The 22,036-nt window shown below is 48.6% G+C and overlaps 1 protein-coding gene across 8 annotated transcripts in view; it reads left to right on the top strand.

Moving 5' to 3' along the window:
- The window catches only part of LOC146871815 (plasma membrane calcium-transporting ATPase 4-like), a 1,579,909-nt gene that overhangs the window by 1,352,960 nt on the left and 204,913 nt on the right, over positions 1-22,036 (top strand). For all 8 annotated transcript variants that reach the window (XM_085651731.1, XM_085651670.1, XM_085651690.1 and 5 more), the window contains one exon: positions 7,559-7,772. In XM_085651731.1, the coding sequence (XP_085507857.1) occupies positions 7,559-7,772 (214 nt within the window). The remainder of the gene's footprint in view (positions 1-7,558; positions 7,773-22,036) is intronic.

The following is a 22,036-nucleotide window of genomic DNA, read 5'->3' on the forward strand; positions in this document are numbered from 1 at the left end:
TAAAATCTGCGCCTTCGAGGCTCCAGAAGAAATACCGTCCCCCGGACTCTGACCCTGCATTCCTTCGGGCGGAACAACAGCAACAGTTTCAACGGTCATTTCAGCCATTTCAGAGACGCCAGTCGAGAGGAAGGTCTAACCAGCCGTTGTCACCAGGGAACAAGGCCCCAGCGGGTTACAAGCCCTGAAGGGTTACTTCCCCCTCTTCCGTTGCCCACTCCGGTGGGGGGGAAGCATTCAAAATTATCTGGCAGAGTGGAAAAAGATAACTCAGGACAGTTGGGTGCTGAATATTGTTCGTAATGGATACTGTCTACGTTTCACCAGCCCTCCTCCATCGATACTGCCAGTTCGCTCTCAACACCGGCTGCACGAGCTTCAGGTGGAGGCTGATACCCTGCTAAGTAAAAGGGCGATAGAACTGGTTCCTCCTACCCAGAGGGGACAAGGTCTATGTTCAAGATTCTTTCTCGTACGCAAGAAGGACAAGAACGAATTCAGACCCATTCTCGACTTGCGACAAGCGAACAAATGGATCCGCAGAGAAAAGTTCCGCATGTTATCCCTGCATCAGATCTACCCTCAGCTGCATCAGGGAGACTGGCTATGTGCAATAGATCTGCAAGACGCATATTTTCATGTGCCTATAGCAAGGAAACATCGCAAGTTCCTACGGTTCCTGGTCGGCACCAATTACTACCAATATGCAGTGCTTCCCTTCGGGCTGAAGTCAGCGCCTAGGACTTTTTTCAAAATGCATGGCAGTAGTCGCAGGACACCTCCGGAAGAGCAAAGTGTTCGTCTATCCATACCTGGACGACTGGCTGATCAAGGCAGCTGCGTTTCAGGAAGCACAACTGCATTTCAACAGGACGTCCGTTCTGCTGAATCGCTTGGGTCTATACATCAATCTCTCAAAGTCTGTCCCGACTCCTGACCAGTGTCTACAGTATCTGGGAGCCTCCATCGATACTCGCAAGGCAAGCGTGTGTCCTTCGGAGGAGGGACGCTTATCAATCCTTCGGAAGGCTCAGACTCTCGTGACCATACCCTTCCCGACGGTGAGGAAGGTGTCCTCTCTCCTGGGCTCCATAGCCTTGTGCATTTTTCTCACTCCTCATGCACGCCTCCGAATGCGGCCTCTGCAGGAATGTTTGGAGGATCAGTGGAACCAGAAAGAGGGGAGTTGGGAGGACAAGATTATTGTTGTCAAAGCAAGCCATCCAGTCTCTACGATGGTGGTGCTCTCCACACAATCTCCTCAGAGGGACACCTTTCCACAAGGAGATTCCAACACAGACCATCGTGACAAATGCATCTCTCCACGGCTGGGTGCGCATTAGGATCACCTACAGATCTGGAGCGGGTGGTCCGTGAAGGAGTCTACGTATCACATCAACTTCCTCGAACTTCGCGCTGTTCACTTGGCACTGAAAGCTTTCCAGCCTTCCTTTCGCACCAGTTCCCTGCTTGTACAGACGGACAACACAAAAACGATGTTCTATCTCAACAAGCAGGGGGGATCCCACTCTCGCCCACTGTCTCGGGAGGCCCAGGCGAACTGGCATTGACTTCTGGCCAGGGACTTGACCATCACAGCGACTCACCTCCCGGGTGTGCAAAATGCTCAGGCAGACGCTCTTAGCAGACTCGTTCTCGAAAATCACGAGTGGGTCTTAAACGACGATGTGGTGCAAGAAATATTCGAAAGATGGGGAACTCCGGAGGTCGATCTGTTCGCCACCGCGGAAAACAGAAAATGCGGCGACTTCCCCTCCAGGTTCTACCACCCAGAGACACTGGGGAATGCACTGTGGATCAACTGGTCGAACAGCTTTCTCTACGCTTTTCCACCAATTCCCCTGATCCCAACAGTGTTGATCAAACTTTCCCAATTACGGGCCAAGAGGATCCTCATTGCTCCGGAGTGGCCCCGTCAGTGGTGATTCACCGATCTACTACACTGGTCTCTCCTGTCGCACCTTCGGCTTTGGTGTCGGCCGGACCTTCTCATGAAGTTCGGAGGGCAGATGGTGCATCCCAACCTCTCGTTGTTGAATTTGGCAGCATGGCTCCTGAACTAGTGCAGTATGGACATTTAAATCTCCCTCAGAACTGTATGGGGATATTAAAAGAAGCGAAAAGACCATCTACACGGAATTCCTACGCATATAAATGGAAGAGATTTTGCATTTGGTGTGCCTCTAAGAATACAGATCCTACCTCCTGCAAGGAGGATGTCATTCTTCCTTATTTGCTGCATTTGGCTCAATCTGGCCGGAATTTTCATTCCATTAAAGTTCACCTAGCAGCTTTAACTGCGTATAGGAAATGTCCTTCACAAACTTCCTTTTTCCAACTCCCAGTCATCAAAGATTTTCTGGAAGGTTTGAAGAAAGTGTTTCCTCCCATTAGGTGTCCTTCACCTCCGTGGGAGCTTAATGTGGGGCTTTCTAGACTGATGCGGGAGCCTTTTGAGCCCATTCATAAGGCTTCCCTCCAGCATCTGTCCTGGAAGGCAGCTTTTCTTGTAGCCATAACATCGGCTCGCAGGGTGAGTGAAATCCAGGCTCTCTGTTGTCAAGAGCCTTACACAGCGTTTCATTCTTCTAAGGTAGTCATGAGGACTCACCCTAAATTCCTTCCAAAAGTAGTGTCAGAGTTTCATGTGAATCAAACGATTTCTTTACCCACGTTTTTTCAGCATCCTTCCTCTCCTGCTGAGAGATCCCTTCATTCTCTCGATGTTAGAAGGGTGTTGAAGTTCTACTTAGATAAGACTAAGGAGATTTGTAGATCGTATCAGTTGTTTGTTAACTATGGCTCTGTCAGGACTGGTCTTGCTACCTTCAAGCCATCCATCTACGGTGGATCATGTCCTGTATTCAGTTGTGTTATCAGAAAGCCAACAAGACTCTAGTTAGTAAGCCCAAGGCTCACTCTACCAGAGGTAAAGCTGCTACAGCGGCTTTACTCCGTAACGTCCCTATTGCAGAAATCTGTAAGGCTGCCACTTGGAAGTCAGTCCATACCTTTACTAAACACCACTGCCTGGACTCTGATGCCAGGGCAGATGCTCAGGTTGGGCAGGTTTCACTGAGGAATCTATTTGCACAATAGTGGGTCTGTTTGTTTCTTCCACCGCTGGGGTTTGTTGTTTGGGGATGGGCTTGCTATTCTATTCACATGATTAAGACTATAAACAGAGATCCCTACTACAGAAGGAGTAGTTTCTTACCTGTAACTCCAGTTCTGTAGTAGGGGTATCTCTGTGATAGTCATAAGCAACCCGCCCTCCTCCCCGTTGGATGAAACAGTATGTCCAGAATTTAGCAGGCCTTGCTTTATACGCTTTCAAAAAGAAATGAAAGTAACTAGCCTTTGGCTGTGCATCATGGGATACCGAGGGTCTCTGGAAGGATTCTTAAAGGCACGGTATCCATTTACAGACACATAATGGCAGCCTGCGGGGCTTGTCTGTCCAACCCTTCATCTCTATCATGAAAAAAGGATCTTTGTTAAGGGGAGTTTCTCTATGTGTGAAACTCAGTAAAATAGTTACATTTAACTGTTACCTGGCTATCTTTTTCACTTCAGGATGAAGTAATGGCCAGCGTAGCCTAGTTGTTTTTAGGCTGCATTATTGTCTTTCTTTATCTCTTAAGTGTCTATGCATGACTGCAGAAGAGGACAACTTAAGAGAATATATCTAATGAAGTGCTCTGGGGTCCACGCACATGGGCGGGACTATTCACATGATTATGACTATCACAGAGATACCCCTACTAAAGAATTGGAGTTACAGGTAAGAAACTACTCCTTCAAGACCTCCTGCTTCCCTCCTTCGAAGTAAAAACCAGCTTATTGACGGAAGTGCTCTACCCTTTGGCAAACATCAAGTACAATGAAGTACTTAAAACTACCCTCTTAGGGCCTGGATCAAGCCTTGCTCAGACCCCTGCAAGCCCCCCTCCCTCCTGTTAATTGCCAAATTGTGAAGGTCTATTATCCTGTCTCGGGCCACCCTGCATCTTCTCAGTAAACCTCACCTTAAAGCTTGGTGATGAAAGTAGTTACAATATGGATGAACCCAAATTCCTTTCCGATTACTCCCCCTGATAGGGGAGAGTCCAAAGATGTGAAAATGTTTGGGAAGAGGATGTTCTCTTCCACTGGGTTGGTTCTCAAGTCAGTGAAAGCCAGTTGCCTGCTGGGGCGATTTTCCCACTCTCTTTAGGATTCAGTTGGTCAAGTCCTCCCAGTTGTCACAGAAGACCTCTGACATGGACTTACCCAAGCCATACAGGCAGCTCACAATTCTGTGTGGCTTGGACACTTCCAATTCCATTGTGTGAGCCATTGGCACCAGCATCCTCATTCACCGCCACACCTGGCTGCGGTCAACCGTTTTTTCAAGCGATGTCCAAACGTTCCTTATGGGCATGTTCTTTGATGGAACTCACAAGGAGAGCAGGCCCACAGCACGCTCCCTGGACTTATCTGCCCGACTCGCCGGCCACATCAGCCCTACTGTACCTTTCACGACTTTGACCGAGGTACCTCATACCGTTTGACCAATTCAATCTCAGCATGGTGCCCAGCAGTTTCTCGACTGAGGCCACTGCACCCACTGCCCCCACGGTTAAGGTCAGTGTGCCTCTCAATCCATTGTCCCCAGACCTCTCTACAGCCCCATCTACTAAACTCCTTTATCGTGCCCTTATTGAAGTACAGCCACCCGGTTGGAGGCAGGATCTGACGATTCTTGCGCAGTTGGCAGATTACTAACATTGAACAAGTGTGTCATGCAGATAGTCCCAAAGGCGAACACCTTGCCCTTTATTGCCACTCCGCTGCACCGTCACCTGAACAACTGATGGAGGACCCTCTTTGCATTTTACGGCAAGAAGTGCCAGCCCTTTTGGCTGACCCTCTGTTCACTTTAATGCAGGAAGTGCAAGCCCTTTTGGCCAAAGGGGCTATCTAGAGAGTGCTTGCACCAGAAGTAGATTGTAGTTGTTAGTCCTGCTACTTTCTGGTGACAGAGAAGGATGGAAGCCTTTGTCATATTTTAGAGCTGCCCCCTCTCAACGAAGGAAAAATTCAAGATTTTCTCCCTGGCCCAAGTCTGGTCTGCCCTTTGCACTGGAGACTGGATGGTGGTACGTGCTGGTTTTGTATTTCCAAATACCCGACTTGCAGACCCATTGGCGCTACATGCGGTTTGTGGTGGGACAGGAGCTTTTTCAGTTCGCTGTGCTCCCTTTTGGTCTCACCATTGCTCCTCGGGTAGTCACGGAAGTGATGGTGGCGGAGGTCAAGGCTTCCACTCTTCCTCTACCTCAAGAACTGACTGTTGAAGATGGGCTCTCCTCAGCCAGTCTTTACCTACCTCCAGACTATGGTGAATCTCCTGCCATCTTTTGGGTTTACTGTCAGTGTGTTGAAGTCACACCTGTCTCCTTCTCAGGTAGTCCCTTCATCAGAGCCATTATGAGCATGGTTCAGTTTCGTGCCTGTCCCATGGAAAGACAAGTCTAGGACATTCAGGGGATAATCCCAATCTTTTAGCCTCTGTCTGGATTTCAGTGAGGTGGAATCTGAGGCTGCTGGGACTAATGGCCTCCTGCTGGTCAAGCATGCCTGATGGCGAATGTGGGCTCTGCAGTGAGATCTGAAGTCTCAGTGGGCCCAACATCAAGGGGACCTCTCCAATCTTTTCAACCCATATTTTTCGTCCATTAAAGGGAATCTGGTGCAGGTGATTTGGTATTGCAGCAAGTAGGGTGGTGTGGGATCCTGGGTCCTTTTTCTAGGAGACACTACACATCTGGAAATAGCTGAACAAATAAGGGATTTTCCTGGTGATGAATCACCTGGCAGGATCTTTCAATGCCAGGGCGGACACACACCTATGCCTAGCGGATCATGAGTACCAGTTACACCTAAAGGTGGCTGGCACAAAGTCTCTTCCTTGAATGGGGAAAACCTTGGCTCGATCTCTTCGCCACTGCAGAGAATGCGCATTTTCAGCAGTTCTGTGCATTGGAGTTTGCAAGGCGTCTCTCACTAGGAGATGCATTCTGCCTAGAGTGGAACTCAGGACTTCTTTTCTTTCCATAGAATGTCAGACCAACCAGGCCCAAGTCATCCTAGTGGGCCAGGATTGAGCACAGAGAGTGGTTCTCTGATCAGGCTACCCCTCCAGGAGGACCTGCTGTGGCAGCAACGGGGCACGGTTCTGCCTCCGGATCTCCATGCTTGGAGATTGAACGGAGATGGTTGAACACCTTTGACTTTCCTCCGGAGGTGGTGGATATTGCCTTGGCAGCCAGGTATCCCTCATCAAAAACTATATACGTCTGTGGTTGGAACAAAAACGTATGGTTTGGTGCAGCTCCCACCAGGCCAAGTTATCTGTTGTTGTGTCTTTCACCCGGCATGGCATTGCTGTGGGCACAGTTCTTTCGTCCATTTTGCTGTTGCAGACCAGCCCTCATTGTTTAAATCACCGGTTGTAATGCTTTTTTTAAAGGTCTCCAAAATTATTTCCTCACATCTTCTTTTGTCCTGCCACAGTAGAACCTTAACTGGGTCCTCACCTATTTGATGTGCACTCCTTTTGAGCTGCCTCACAGCTGTCCTTTGTGGCTTTTTACCATCAAGACAGTCACCATAACCTCGGTGTTGCAAGTGAGCAAGCTGCAGGCTCTGTGTCAATCCCAGCTAAACTAGTTCTGTGGGCATGAGCATCTTGCCTAATGTGCATCGCCGTTCCACATCGTTCCCACCATCACCCTGCTAACGTTCCATGTTCTGCCTCACCCCTCTAAGGATTAGTAGAGTCTTTGCTTGTACCCAAAAAAAACATACCAAACAACAGCAGGGAGACAATCAGCTCTTTGTGGAGTTCACTGGGGTGAGAAAAGACAGAGCAGTGCAAAAGAGAGCAATTTCCTGTTGGACTGTACTCTGCATCGGCCAAAAACTAGCCTCTAGAAGGTCAGCGAGCTCATACAACCAGAGCCAAAGCTGCAGCCACTGTGTTGGCACATGGAGTTCCTGTGATGGACATCTGCCAGGTTACCTGAGCATTGCCCTATATTTTCATGAAGCACTATTGTCTGCACTGCCAGGTCGCTGTGAGGGGCATTTCGTGCAGTTAGTGGTATAGGACATTTTGGTTTGAGCCAGTTTACAGACCATTTTCCAAATAGGTACAACTCTGGGATTCATTCAAAAGGTGCAGATTCAGCAGTTAGAAGTGGCTTGTTCTTACGGAGCATCACCTTATCCCACCGTCCTCAATTCTCATTAACCATATTCTATCTCTTCTAAGTGGCCTTTTAACATACATCAGAGGAGTTACATTCACCCACTTAACACAGATACTTACTTTATTTTCACATGCGGTTTCTTCCTACAGTATCCAGGCAGGACCACTGAGTTTGTTTTGCCATTTTCTTCTTTAATTTTCTAGCCTTTCATTTTCAAAAGGAGGATGCTTGCCTAATAGATGTGTGTGACTAAAGCTAAGGTGGTATTTCTTTCTTTTCAGGACTCCCCTCTCAAGGCTGTACAGATGCTCTGGGTAAACCTGATCATGGACACCTTTGCTTCCCTGGCTCTAGCCACAGAGCCACCCACAGAGTCGCTGCTTCTGCGTAGGCCATATGGGCGCAACAAGCCACTCATCTCACGCACAATGATGAAGAATATCCTGGGGCACGCCATTTACCAGCTCACCATTATCTTCACACTGCTGTTCGCAGGTCAGCTCGTGCTTTCCCTGACCTTTATAGCATGCACTTAAATTAGCAGAGCTAAAAGCATATTGCCTATGCTGTAGACTTTGTTTGCTTTAGGCTTAACTGGCCCCACTTTTCTCAGAAGGCTAAAGAACAATCTGTGTGTGGCATGTGTAGCTGTAGATACACATGCTGTGCATACTCCTGCCATCTAGTGTTGGGCTTGGAAGTGTGCAATTAGTTTTTCTTCGAAGAAGTCTTTCAAGTCATGAGGTATACTGACTCCACCCATGAGTGATAATGTTAGAAAGTTTTTTCTACGCCTTCGTGGTTCAGACGTGTTTCTTAGAGCTCCAGTTAAATTCTTAGTGGGCATCTTGCCGGGTCCTTTCGGTTCCCTCTACCTCGTCGGTTGAAGAAACTGTGCATCTTCTTTGGGTCCTAGCGTTTGAGTAATCTCTCCTTCATTTCCACAGTCAACCACTTAAGCGCCCTGTACTGGGCCTGGCCCCTTCGGGCCTTCTTCCATTCCTCGAAGCTGGAGAATACGCCCGTAAGGAAAGGACTCCATTTTGATTCTACCCGAAATGTCGAGCACAGTAACCCAGGACAGACCTACATCAGGTTTGCAACCTTTGCCTGTCCCCAGGCCGTCAGGAGGCTTGCTTGTCTTTAGAAATAAAAGGACTCTACGATACCGTCAGGATCATCGCCTTGCGTCGGCTTCCATGGTGCACACATTCGGAAGACACTCGGGATCTGTTCAGAGAACAGGAGACAGAGGCTGAAAAGCATCCGGAGACTTCTGGGGCAATAATCCAACTTTTGAAGCTGGAAGAGAACTCAGACTGATGTTGAAGAATCTCCAGCATCCTTCTACCAAGATGGCCGTAGTGAGTACCATTGCCCCTCCTTTCATCTCTCAACACCACTTTGAAGCCAAGCATCACCCTCAAGAGGGTCAAGCATTGAGCTCACAGGCCAGCCATTGTCACACAACCATGGTTGGCACCGAATCTGATCCTACGGGAGTACACCCTTCGGCATCCAAGCTCGGCTCCAAGACTCGCCTTTCCACATTAGCAATCCCTTTGGCTCCAGACTCACATCCGCCCTTGAAACTGACCACAGCGTCAAAGACTTTAGAGCTGAAATCCGGCTTGATTCTGCCAGCCCAAGACTCACTTGACTCCTAGGAATCAGACTTCCAGAACACCATCTTCCGTTGCCTCAGGGGATTAGAAGCAACCTATTCTCCAGAGGCTCCAAGAAGCGCTTGATGCCAGGCAGTAGCAAATTCATTTTCACATTGGAACTGGTTGAAACCTGGCTAAACCTGTTCTTCAGGCAAAAGACTCCTTCTCTCCAAAGAGGAAATTGACTTTTGAGGAGGCCACCAATCCACCCTTGAAGCCAGTGCCTAAAAAGCATCGACGCCATGATAAGAGCATATCACCACCCCCACCTTGCAGTTCACCTCCTCCTCCCCAGCCCTCTTCACCACACCCAGTCTCCTCGCTGCTATCTGTGATGCCTCTTCAGAGTCCCCTTGGGGTTCCCCTACTTCAGTGTTTGGGGAGGATAGCCCTAGGTCTCCTTTTGACCCCTATGATGCACCTTATGACACTCAACCCTATAATGATCCACGGGGTGATTATGCTGTGGATCCCCCATGTAACACAGATCCAGACCTATATCCAGCTAAGCCTTCCCCTCCAGATTATGCTAGTGCATAACATTAGCTACTGCAGCAAACAGCTGCTTACCATAAAATGGAGATGCATAAGCACCCTGAGGAGGATGACTTTCTCATGGAGACTGTCTTCCACACAAAGATTCATGCAATACCTTCCGATGCTTAGGGGGAGGCTCAAATCAGCCATGGAAATATTTAAGTAGCCAGTTAAGGCATGTGTCATCACACCAAGGATGGACAAGAAGTTTAAAGCTCCCCCTCTGACCCTTCTTTCTTCAGTGGACAACTACCACCTAATTATCTAGTGGTGCACACTACATGGAAAAGTGCAAACTCAAAGGGGACAGCGGATGCCCCCTCACCAGACCGGGAGAGTAAGAAAGTGGATGCAGCAGGGAAGAGTGTAGCGGCACAGTCTGCTGCACATTGGCCTATCGCTAATTACATGGGGTTACTCTCTTGATACAACTATGTCCACTGGGACGAGATGGAGGAGTTGTTGCAACACTTCCTAGACACTACAAAAAGAGAGGTCAGGAGTTGGTTACATAGGGGAAAATTATCTCCAATACCAAAATCTGGTGTGCTTTGGATGCAGCAGACACCACTGTCGGAGCATCAATACTGGTATCCTTCTGCCCAAGCACATCTGGCTGTAAATTTCTGTAATTAAACCAGAGTGTTCGAGGCATATGAGCTGCACACACACTTTTGCATAGATCGCCATCTGGTGTTGGGCCCGGATGTTTGCAGTTTGTTTTTCCTCTTGGAAAGTCTTTGGAAGTCACAAGGTCAGTGACTCCTCCTTTGGATCGTATTGCGCATGGGCTTCGGCTCCATCCTCAGATTGTTTTTTTCCGCCATCGGGCTCGGATGTGATCTTCGCGCTTCGGTTCCGAACAGCTTTCAGTTCGACGATCGACGCGCAATCCTCACCCCAATCGCTGTATTGTTTCGATCACGATCTCTTCAATCAACGCGCCTTCTCATCGACACAAACCTTCGGTTCCAGTCGTCGACGGCGGCCTTCAGGCCTACTATTCGGGACCGAAGAGCCAGAAGGAACATGGCACACTCCTCGACGTCCATTCCAGTCGACATCTTCGGAGACTACATCGACGATCCGGAACATCATCGTACCGAAGAGGACCTCATCAGCGCTTCCGAGGCCGACGAGTCAGATGTGGAGGACATCACCCCGGCGCAGAGGGTCGTGAGTACCAATCTACCCCCTCCCACACCCGCGCCGACACACAAAAAGGCTTCGGTCACGCCTTCGCCTCCGGGCCTAGGCAAGACCAGAGACACTGCTTCACACACCCCACCTTCGGGCCCGGTGAAGAAGCCAAGTAAGCCTTCCGGCGGCTCGGGCTCGAGCCAGCCTGCCAGCGGTGCCGAGAAACACACTTCGGCACCGAAAAAGAAGACGGCCTCCGCCTCGACACCGAGCTCCGCACCAAAACCCTCGGGGTCGAAACCCAGCCCTTCGGCACCGACGCCAACTTCGGTGATGACCAAACCACACAAGGCCACCGGCACCGACACTTCTAAGCCGAAGCACATCTCGGCGCCGACCAAGAGACCGGAGGGTCCCAAGCCGGGTTCTAAACATCAAACCGGCACGGAAAAACCTAAAAAGTCATTGGCCCCGACGCCTTCGGCTCCGACGGACCAAATTACCTCACCAGAGTTATTTACACCGGATCCCTTGCAAAAAAACTCTTACCATGGATCCAAAAACTGGACATTTGACGCTCTCTACTAAGATGAGACATTTGGAGAAGCCTGCTCCGCCTCCGCCTCCACCTCCAAAGAGGAAGGACTCTGCTACCTCTCCATTCAGAATACCTTCCCCTCCTCCTCCACCTCCTTCTCCCTCACCCTCCACCTCCTTCTCCCTCACCACCTCCACCCCCTCCACCCTCTCCACCCCCACCTCATCGTTCTCCTACTCCGTCTCCAGACGATGATGATCATGGGGACCCATATTATGATACAGGGGATGTGCCACAAGACCCCACCCCTACAGGATCTCCAGATCCATGGGACGATTACCATATACCAGATATCCCCAACGTCCCACAAGACGATATTTACCCTTCTAGACCATCTCCACCTGAAGATTCACTACGGTTTAACCAGACGCAGCAGACACAGCCTCCAGGGCCATTAACACCAGCGTTCTTCTCCGTCGTTATGCTTGGTTAAGGGTATCTGGGTTTAAACCAGAAAAACAAGCCTCTATCCTTAACCATCCCTTTGACCAGGAACATCTATTCGGGCCAAAGTATTACTTTTCAGAGTACCTGCCATTAAAGCCTTCATGGAAGGCCTCAAAAGAATAATTCCCCCCAGAGTACCACCCTCACCTGTGTGGAACTTAAATATCGTGCTCACAAGGCTGAAGGGGCCTCCCTTCGAACCTTTGCATAAATGCGAACTGCAATTACTCACATGGAAAACAGCTTTCCTTGTAGCCATCACTTCCCTTAGAAGGGTCAGTGAGATACAAGCACTTACCATACAAGAACCTTTTCTTCAAATGCACCAAAACAAGGTTGTTCTCTGTACCAACCCAAGATTCCTACCTAAAGTCATTTCCCCTTTTCACCTAAACCAATCTGTAGAATTACCAGTATTTTTCTCGCAACCTCAGACCGTTGCAGAAAGGGCTCTACACACGCTAGACGTCAAACGAGCCTTACTTTACTATAGCCAAAGAACACAACCTTTCAGAAAGACCAAACAACTGTTTGTTTCATTCTCTCCACCACACAAGGGCAACCCCATCTCAAAATCAGGGATAGCTAGGTGTATTGTAAAATGCATCCAGATTTGCTTCCACAAAGCAAAACGAACGCTTTCCGTTCCCCCTAAAGACCATTCTACACGGAAGATAGGGGCTTCCATGGCTTTTCTAGGGAACATCCCACTAGATGATATCTGCAAAGCAGCTACATGGTCAACACTGCACACTTTCACTAAACACTATTGTGTAGATGTGCAAACCAAGCAACAATCTAGTGTGGGCCAGGCTGTACTAAAAACACTATTTCAAACTACTGCAACAGATACCGGTGGTCGCCGCTAAGGTTGGGAACTGCTATATAGTCTATGCAAAAGTGTGTAATCTGCAGCTCATATGCCTCAAACGGAATATGCTACTTACCAGTATGCATCTGTTCTTGGCATGTAGAGCTGCAGATCTACACACGCCCACCCGCCTCCCCGGCTACCTGTATCTGTTCCAGTCTATCTTATTTAGATACAACACACATGGGTTTCTTCACTGTTGTTACTACGCTCCATCTTTCCCTGCTGGCGAAAAACAATCTGAGGATGGAGCCGAAGCCCATGCGCAATACGATCCAAAGGAGGAGTCACCGACCTTGTGACTTCCAAAGACTTTCCAAGAGGAAAAACAAACTGCAAACATCCGGGCCCAACACCAGATGGCGATCTATGCAAAAGTGTGTAGATCTGCAGCTCTACATGCCAAGAACAGATGCATACTGGTAAGTAGCATATTCCTTAAGCAGCATCTGGTTAACTTGCCTTTCGATGGTGAGCATCTCTTCGGGCCGCAAGTTGAGCAGATGCTGGAAAAGATGAAGAAGTATACCAAGATGACTAAAGCCATGGGTGCCTTGCAGACCTCCACAGGTCATGGCTCCTTTCGCCACTCACAAATCTGTGGTGACGCCAAAACGACCACATTTGAGGAATCCATCTCTTTCCCCAGACTGCTACAACACCAAATGCCATCCCTGGGTTACTACAGGGGAGGGTTCAAAGGGAACAAAGGAAGAGGCAGGGGGAAAGGCCCAGCCTCAAAAAGGGGCCTTGCCTGCTAAGCTGTAACTCAATTACTGCCTCCCCCCTTGACTACTCAACACCTGAAGTGGGAGGGTTGCTGCCTCAATGGGCAGGATCATTTCCTAGCAGTGGTTACCAGATATCTTAGCACAGGGATACTGCCTAGCCCTCATTCAAACACCCCCCTTGCCCCATACACACACAGACACAAACTCACCCCATAAAACATCAGCGTCTGGTCCAAGAGGAGATGCGTGCACTACTCACCGAAGGGGCCATAGAACCTGTGCCCCCACAGCACCAGGGCAAATGGGTATACTACCTATACTTTCTCATTCCAGTGAAGGACGGGTCCCTTACGCCTATCCTCGACCTTGGGCCTGTCAACAAGTACATGCTATCCCAACACGATGCCATCCCTTTCCTACAAGACGACTTAATGCCCTCGACCTGCAGGACACCTATTTCCACATCCACCATGCTCATCGATTGTGATAAGTAGTCAGCATTATCATTTCAAAGTGCTGTCCTTCGGAATAACCAGAGTTCTCCAGTATTGGGGTGTCTTTCATAGATTCACATGCTTGAATATTCCCCGTCTTCGGAGTGGGAGTCCCACGGTAAATAATATAGCAATATATACAGTCATAATATATATATATATATACACATATACATAAGTAATCATATAAAACAGAGATATAAGTAAGTGATAAACATCAAGAATGCCCCTATATGAAATCTCCATAGAGATACATGGAAAGAGAAAAAAGACATTCGCAGTCTATCTCTGTCATTATGTTAGTCCAAACTACGGCCAATCAGGCGCCAGCTCCTCGTTAGAACCTTCTCCTCAGAGCTCCTCACCTCAGATTTTCGTACCACCAAAGTGACTTTAGAGTGTATGAGGAGAAGAGAGCCTCTGAAGGGAGGAGGGAGGGTCGCATGTGAATCTATGAAAGACACCAATACTGGAGAACCACCTGTTTACAGGTAAGTAACAACTGTTCTTCTCCAGTATTGGGGTGTCTTTCATAGATTCACATGCTTGAATATAGAATAGCCAGCAGTAACAATTATTATTGTTTCCATAGTTATAACAGCACTAAACAGTTGTAATGCCAATCAATATCCTTATATATATGATATTACTGAATATCTATACAAGTGTAAATGAACCATTATCTCAACAGTAAATGGAAACAATATGGAGGAGGGAAGGAAGAGGCTCACCTTATTTAAAAAGATTGCGAAGCACTGCCTGCCCAACTGCAGCATCCTCCTCGTTTAAAGTTGCCAAGCAGTAATGTCTTGTAAACGTATGTCTACTTGACCACGTAGCTGCTCTGCAGATCTGATGTAAAGGCACTCCAGCAAATAATGCGGTTGAAGAAGACATCGCTCTAGTGGAGTGAGCCCTCACTGGTGACTGCAATGGCTTGTTTGCCTTTTGATGGCAGAAGACGATGGCTGCTGAAACCCAACGTGCAATAGTTGGTTTTGTCACTGGACGTCCCTTGTGATAGCGTCCATAAGCTATGAAGAGTTGATCAGTTTTCCGTAAAGAAGCTGTTCTGCTGATGTAGAATTTTAAACATCGTTTCACATCCAGGGAATGTAATCTCTGCTCCGCAGGAGTTTGAGGATTAGCAAAGAAGGTTTTCAAAATCACTGGTTCGTTAATATGAAAGTCTGAAGGTACTTTAGGCAAAAAAGTTGGATTTGATAGCTGTAATCATTGAGCCATGTAATACAGCAATATGTGCAAATTGAGTATAAATCGTACTAAAAAAACATGTGAAACAAATAGGAATGAACATGTTACAAGATGGTCAACGGACAACGGTACTCCATAACAAAGGACCGTTGGGTTTTGGACATTGTAGAAAAAGGTCACACTCTGGAGTTCACCGAATTCCCTCCACCCACACCGCCTACCGGACCACCACCAGCTCATATCAAGGAACTGTTACATCAAGTTCAACTTCCAATAGACAAGGGAGCTATAGAGGTAGTTCCAAGATCTCAAAAAGGAAAAGGATTTTATTCACGATTTTTTCTTATCACCAAGAAGAACGGGGAATGGAGGCCCATTCTAGATCTGAGGGCTCTCAACAGATTTCTCAAGAAACAATCCTTTCGCATGTTGACGCTTGTAGAGATCTTGCGCTTACTCTCACAAGGAGATTTCATGGCAACAATCGATCTCCAAGATGCTTATTTTCATATCCCCATACTACGACAACATCGGAAATTCCTTCGTTTTCGAGTGGGTCGGAAGGATTTCCAGTTCAGAGTACTACCATTCGGCTTACGCTCGGCCCCGCGAGTGTTTACAAAGGTGCTAGCCCCTGTCGTAGCGTTCCTACATCTCCAGGGTGTGCAGATCTTCCCATATCTGGACGACTGTCTCCTAAAATCACAATCGGAGGTTCAACTTCGACAGCACACACGTCTTTGCAAGGAGGTGTTTCGCGCCTTAGGGCTCAGCATAAATACCGCAAAGTCTCATCTACAGCCTTCTCATTTCCGGGATTTTCTAGGAGCAACTTTAGAGACAGTGCCAGCCAGGACACTTCCCTCCCAAGACCGTCTTCAAAGGATTCTCCGTCTGGTAACCCTTATCAGATCAAAAAGATCCGTTTCTGTACGACTGTTGAAGTCATTTGTGGGGATGGCGTCGTCATGCATTGCATTGATCCCTCATTGCAGGTTACGGACACGCCCCATCCAAGAAGAACTGGATGTTCAATGGCGTCAGGTTACGGGTTCTTTCAACGATCTCGTAACCGTCACAGATCGGATGAAGTCGGCACTGAAATGGTGGACACAACCGTTAAATCTAATGAAAGGCATTTCATTTCTGTCAATCATACCAGACATGACAATAACAACAGACGCCTCTCTAGAAGGATGGGGTGCTCATTTGGAGGATCTATCAGTCAAGGGAAAATGGACAATATGCCAAAAAGCCTGGCACATCAACAGGTTAGAGCTCATGGCTATATTTCTGGCTCTCAAATCCTTTCTTCCTTTAATCCAAGGACAATCAGTCCTCATACAGACAGACAACACAACCTGCATGCACTACGTCAACAAGCAGGGCGGAACAAAATCCCCGAAACTGTCTCGTCTAGCCCAGTCGATCTGGGATTGGTCTCTCAACCATCACATCATGATTGCAGCAGTTCATCTACCAGGGGTATCCAATATCCTAGCGGATTCCCTGAGCAGGTCCTCCTCGTCGACCCACGAATGGGAGTTACATCAGCCGACGCTGGAGATGATATTTCGACGATGGGGACGTCCACAGCTGGATCTCATTGCCACACCAGAGAACCGCAAATGCCGACACTATGCAAGCTGGCATCCCCACCAAGGATCACGGGGCAATGCCCTTTTGATGAACTGGTGCAATCTGTTTGCCTACGCTTTTCCTCCAATCCCACTCGTACCTCGGGTCCTGTGGAAAATGCGGAGGCAGCCTTGCCATCTACTTCTAGTAGCTCCCCGTTGGCCTCGGCAAGCATGGTTCTCAGAGTTACTCCTAATGTCTCAATGCGAACCAATCCTTCTACATCCTCGTACAGATCTTCTGACAATGAGCAAGGGGAAAATTTGTCATCCGAACCCCTCCTCACTGAGCTTATCAGCTTGGAACCTGAGCACTGTGAATTTGCCCATTTAGACATCCCACAGGACTGTAGAGACATCTTGGCTCAGTCGGGGGCTCCTTCTACGGTAAAGACGTACAAATTAAAGTGGAAAAGATTCTGCCACTGGTGTGCAGCTAATGGAGTTCATCTATTTCACTCCACGCCACAACAATTGCTACCTTTCTTCTTGCATTTAGCTAACTCCGGATTGTCTCATGCAACCTTGAGGGTTTTTCTGGCGGCAATCTCCCGTTTCCGTCAAGATGGTTCAACGTCCCTTTGTTCTTCAAGGATTATCCAACAATTCTTCAAAGGGTTATTTCGTAAATTTCCTCCTGTTAGACGCCCACCTCCGTTGTGGCATCTGAACATCGTATTGGCACAACTGATGAGGCCACCATTTGAACCTATTCACAAGGTCGAGTTGAAGTTTCTAACTTGGAAGGTGGCTCTTCTTCTGGCACTAACGTCTTCACGTCGTGTCGGTGACATTCATGCATTTAGCATAAATCCGCCTTTCCTACAGTTCAAACCAGATTCTGTAGTGTTGCGTACAAATCCAACTTTTTTGCCTAAAGTACCTTCAGACTTTCATATTAACGAACCAGTGATTTTGAAAACCTTCTTTGCTAATCCTCAAACTCCTGCGGAGCAGAGATTACATTCCCTGGATGTGAAACGATGTTTAAAATTCTACATCAGCAGAACAGCTTCTTTACGGAAAACTGATCAACTCTTCATAGCTTATGGACGCTATCACAAGGGACGTCCAGTGACAAAACCAACTATTGCACGTTGGGTTTCAGCAGCCATCGTCTTCTGCCATCAAAAGGCAAACAAGCCATTGCAGTCACCAGTGAGGGCTCACTCCACTAGAGCGATGTCTTCTTCAACCGCATTATTTGCTGGAGTGCCTTTACATCAGATCTGCAGAGCAGCTACGTGGTCAAGTAGACATACGTTTACAAGACATTACTGCTTGGCAACTTTAAACGAGGAGGATGCTGCAGTTGGGCAGGCAGTGCTTCGCAATCTTTTTAAATAAGGTGAGCCTCTTCCTTCCCTCCTCCATATTGTTTCCATTTACTGTTGAGATAATGGTTCATTTACACTTGTATAGATATTCAGTAATATCATATATATAAGGATATTGATTGGCATTACAACTGTTTAGTGCTGTTATAACTATGGAAACAATAATAATTGTTACTGCTGGCTATTCTATATTCAAGCATGTGAATCTATGAAAGACACCCCAATACTGGAGAAGAACAATTGTTACTTACCTGTAAACAGGTGGTTCTCCAGTATTGGTGTCTTTCATAGATTCACATGCGACCCTCCCTCCTCCCTTCAGAGGCTCTCTTCTCCTCATACACTCTAAAGTCACTTTGGTGGTACGAAAATCTGAGGTGAGGAGCTCTGAGGAGAAGGTTCTAACGAGGAGCTGGCGCCTGATTGGCCGTAGTTTGGACTAACATAATGACAGAGATAGACTGCGAATGTCTTTTTTCTCTTTCCATGTATCTCTATGGAGATTTCATATAGGGGCATTCTTGATGTTTATCACTTACTTATATCTCTGTTTTATATGATTACTTATGTATATGTATATATATATATATATATTATGACTGTATATATTGCTATATTATTTACCGTGGGACTCCCACTCCGACGACGGGGAATATTCAAGCATGTGAATCTATGAAAGACACCAATACTGGAGAACCACCTGTTTACAGGTAAGTAACAATTGTTCATCTCAGGTTGTTCACAAAGTGTTTTGCTGTGGTAGCCGCTAATCTCAGGAGCAGCATCCATGTATTCCCTTACCTGGATGATCGGCTGATCATGAGCACAATGGAACAGCAGTGCCTAGAGCACACCTAGGCTACAAAACATCTCGTGCTTAGCCTAGGCTTTACCATCAATACTATCAAGTCCCATTGCAAACCCCTGCAGGTACAACCCTTTCTCAGGTCCATACTTGACTCTTGTGTGGGAAAAGCATTCCCCAGCCCCAGCCCAGCAACGGTCCGTGCATTCCAAGCACTGCTTCCTCTTTTTCAGAAAGATTGCCAAGAAACAGTCAGACAGGTCATGTGCCTCCTAGGCACGATGGCCTCTTGCGTTGCAATTGTACCACGTGCCAGATTACACATGTGCCTGTTGGAAGAGTGCCTAGCAACACAATGGTCCTAAGCGGAGGGTCATTGGGGCCATACTCATCAGTCTCTGCATTGGTGGAATGGCAACAGTCCGTTGCAAGGCTGGCCCTTCTTGGTCCGATTACCTCAGATGAGCATTACAACGAGCGCCTCTTTCACTGGCTCGGGGGGCACATTTACAAGAGTTGACAGTTCAAAGATTGTGTACCTCCGACAAACAGGATCTCCAGATCAACCACCTGGAGTTACTAGCCATCCAGCTAGCGGACAAAGCGTTCCTCTCCCGCATTCAACACAAGGTGATACTAGTTGAGCTGGACAACACAACTGCCATGCTTTATTTACAGAAACAGGGAGGCACACACTCCCTGTAGTTGTCTGCTCTAGTCCAGGGTATTTGACAGTGGGAAATACATCACAGAGTTCATCTCCTGATAGAGTACATACCAGTGGTGGACAAAAATGTTGCAGACCTGCCCAGCAGGATGCATCAACAAGTCCACGAGAGAGAACTCCACCTCCAAGTCCTTTCTCACCTTTGGAGGTTTCCACATATAAACCTGTTCGCCACCGCAGAAAACGCAAAATGTCAAAACGCTGCATCCAGACTCCCACAGTCCATGGGCCATGTAGTATGGATGAACTGGTCAGGGATATTTGCCTATGCTTTTTCGCCTCTCCCACTTCTTCCATCCATAGCTTGCAGGCTTCGGCATACATCCCTCACTCATCTTAGTGGCCCCAATATGGGCTGGGTAGTCTTTGTTCATCACCCTCCTCAAACTGTCCCTAGTACCTAACGATAGGCTGCTCAACCAGCCGGATCTTCTCTCACAGAATCATGGCATGCTCAGGAACCCCAGCCCCAAACAGCTCAATCTTGCAGTCTGGCTCCTGAAGTTCTAGAGTTATGGTATCTCAATCGACCATCAGGATGTATGGCTGTCCTTAAGGAGGCCTAGAGACTCGCAAACATAGTCTCTACGCGGCCAAATAGAAGAGGGTTGTGCACTGCTATCTTCCTAGACATATTACCCCTCTTAAAGCAGCAGTCTAGGACATTGTCTGCTCAACCTTCAGAAATCAAGGCTCACATTAGGCTTCACTTGACGGCAATTGCCTGTTACCCTCAAAATAGACGACAAAACTCGCTTTTCAGATTCCCTGCCATCAAGGCTTTTATGGAGGGACTCAAACGGCTTATCGCATCAAAGGTGCCTCCATTCCCCATGTGGAACCTCAGCATTGTTTTAACCAGACTTATGGGACCTCCCTTTGACCCACTTTACTCATGCTCATTCCTATTTCTATCTTGGAAGGTAACTTTCTTAGCAACTATCACTTCCCTTAAATGTGTCGGTAAGCTTCAAGCTTTTAGCCTAGAAGAAACTTTCTTCCAAGTGCACGCAGACAGAGTAGTCCTCAGGACAAACCCAAAGTTCCTACGTAACGTGGTCCCAAGCTTCCACTTTAACCAAATAATAGGAACTAACTGTGTTGTTCATACAGCCAGAGCCTGGAGCTGAACAAGCTCTTTAAACTCTGGATGTCAAAAGAGCATTCATGTTTTACATTGATAGGAGTATGCCTTTCCAAAAGACGCCTCCTCCGCCGGCACCGGTTCCACCCCCGGTGCCGTTTCCGGATGACGCCGTTCCCTGGTTCAGCCCCGGTCCGGGCCCGGCTCTGGTGCGGCGCCGTCTGGCGCCGCAGCCGACGCCGATGGATGACAATTTCATCTACCGTCCGGCTCCGATTATTCCCCCTGTTTATCAGGCATCGGGTGACGGGGGCGACTGGGAGGGGTCTGAGGACCCTCTGGCCATGCAGGCCGACTTATCTCAGGACTGGGCAGATGAGCTGGGGGATGCCAGTGGTCTGGACACCTCCCCGGACACTGGTTTCATCTCTCCTCCGACTGTGGCTTGGGAGGAAGGTGCTGCATTTTCCGTGGTGCTGCGCAAGGCGGCTGAAGCCCTTGGGCTGGAGCTGCCTGCCGTGGCCGTGAGGACTAACCTCCTCACTGAAGTGCTTCAACCGTCCGCAAGCTCCTCGGAGCCTCTGCTGCAGTTCAATGAGGCACTAGTGGACGTTCTGAAGGGCACTTGGTCCAAGCCCTCCACAGTACCTCCTGTGGATCGGAACGTGGCCCGGCGCCACCGCCCTGCTCCAGGCGACTCCAGTTTTCTGTCCCAACACCCCACGCCCGAGAGCCTGGTTATCCAGGCCTCTACTTCCCAATCCTCCTTCCCGTCCGCTCCCCCGGATCGGGAATCCAAGAGGCTGGAACAGTTCGGTAAGAAGCTGTTCTCTTCCCTTAGTTTGGGACTGCGGTCCTTGAACACCGCTTGCCTCTTGGACCGTTATTCTCACTCTCTGTGGGATACGGTGGAGGACATGCTGCCCCAGTGTCCGGAGGAGGCCCGGACGCGGCTCGGCCAGACTCTTGCCAACGGGCGGGATGCAGCACGACATGCTATTCGATGTGGACTAGACACTACGGACTCGCTGGGTAGGGTGATGTCAACCACGGTGGCGCTCCGACGCCACGCCTGGCTGCGGTCCACGTCTTTCTCAGGGGATGTCCAGAGCACCCTCATGGATATGCCCTTTGATGGCACTCACCTTTTTGGCGAAAAGGCGGATAGTGCGCTGGTGCGCTTCAAGGACTCCCGGGCTACGGCCAAGTCCTTGGGTCTCTCGGGGCCGCGACTGCAAACTTCCGCTTTTTGTCCCTTTCGTGGCCAAGGAAGGGGTGCCCCCTCAAGTCCGCCGAGCCACCGGTCGCAGAACCAACCTGCAGGCGGTCGCGGACGTGGATTCCGCCCCTCCAGCCATGCCACCGCAGTGCCACCGCATGTCGGGGGGAATCACTTGAATCTTCTACGGGAGGAAGTTGCAGCCCTCTTGGCCAAGGGGGCCGTCGAGCACGTTCCTGGTCCAGAAGTA

This window comes from Triturus cristatus, chromosome 1_1 (assembly GCF_964204655.1).
Source record: "Triturus cristatus chromosome 1_1, aTriCri1.1, whole genome shotgun sequence".
NCBI lineage: Eukaryota > Metazoa > Chordata > Amphibia > Caudata > Salamandridae > Triturus > Triturus cristatus.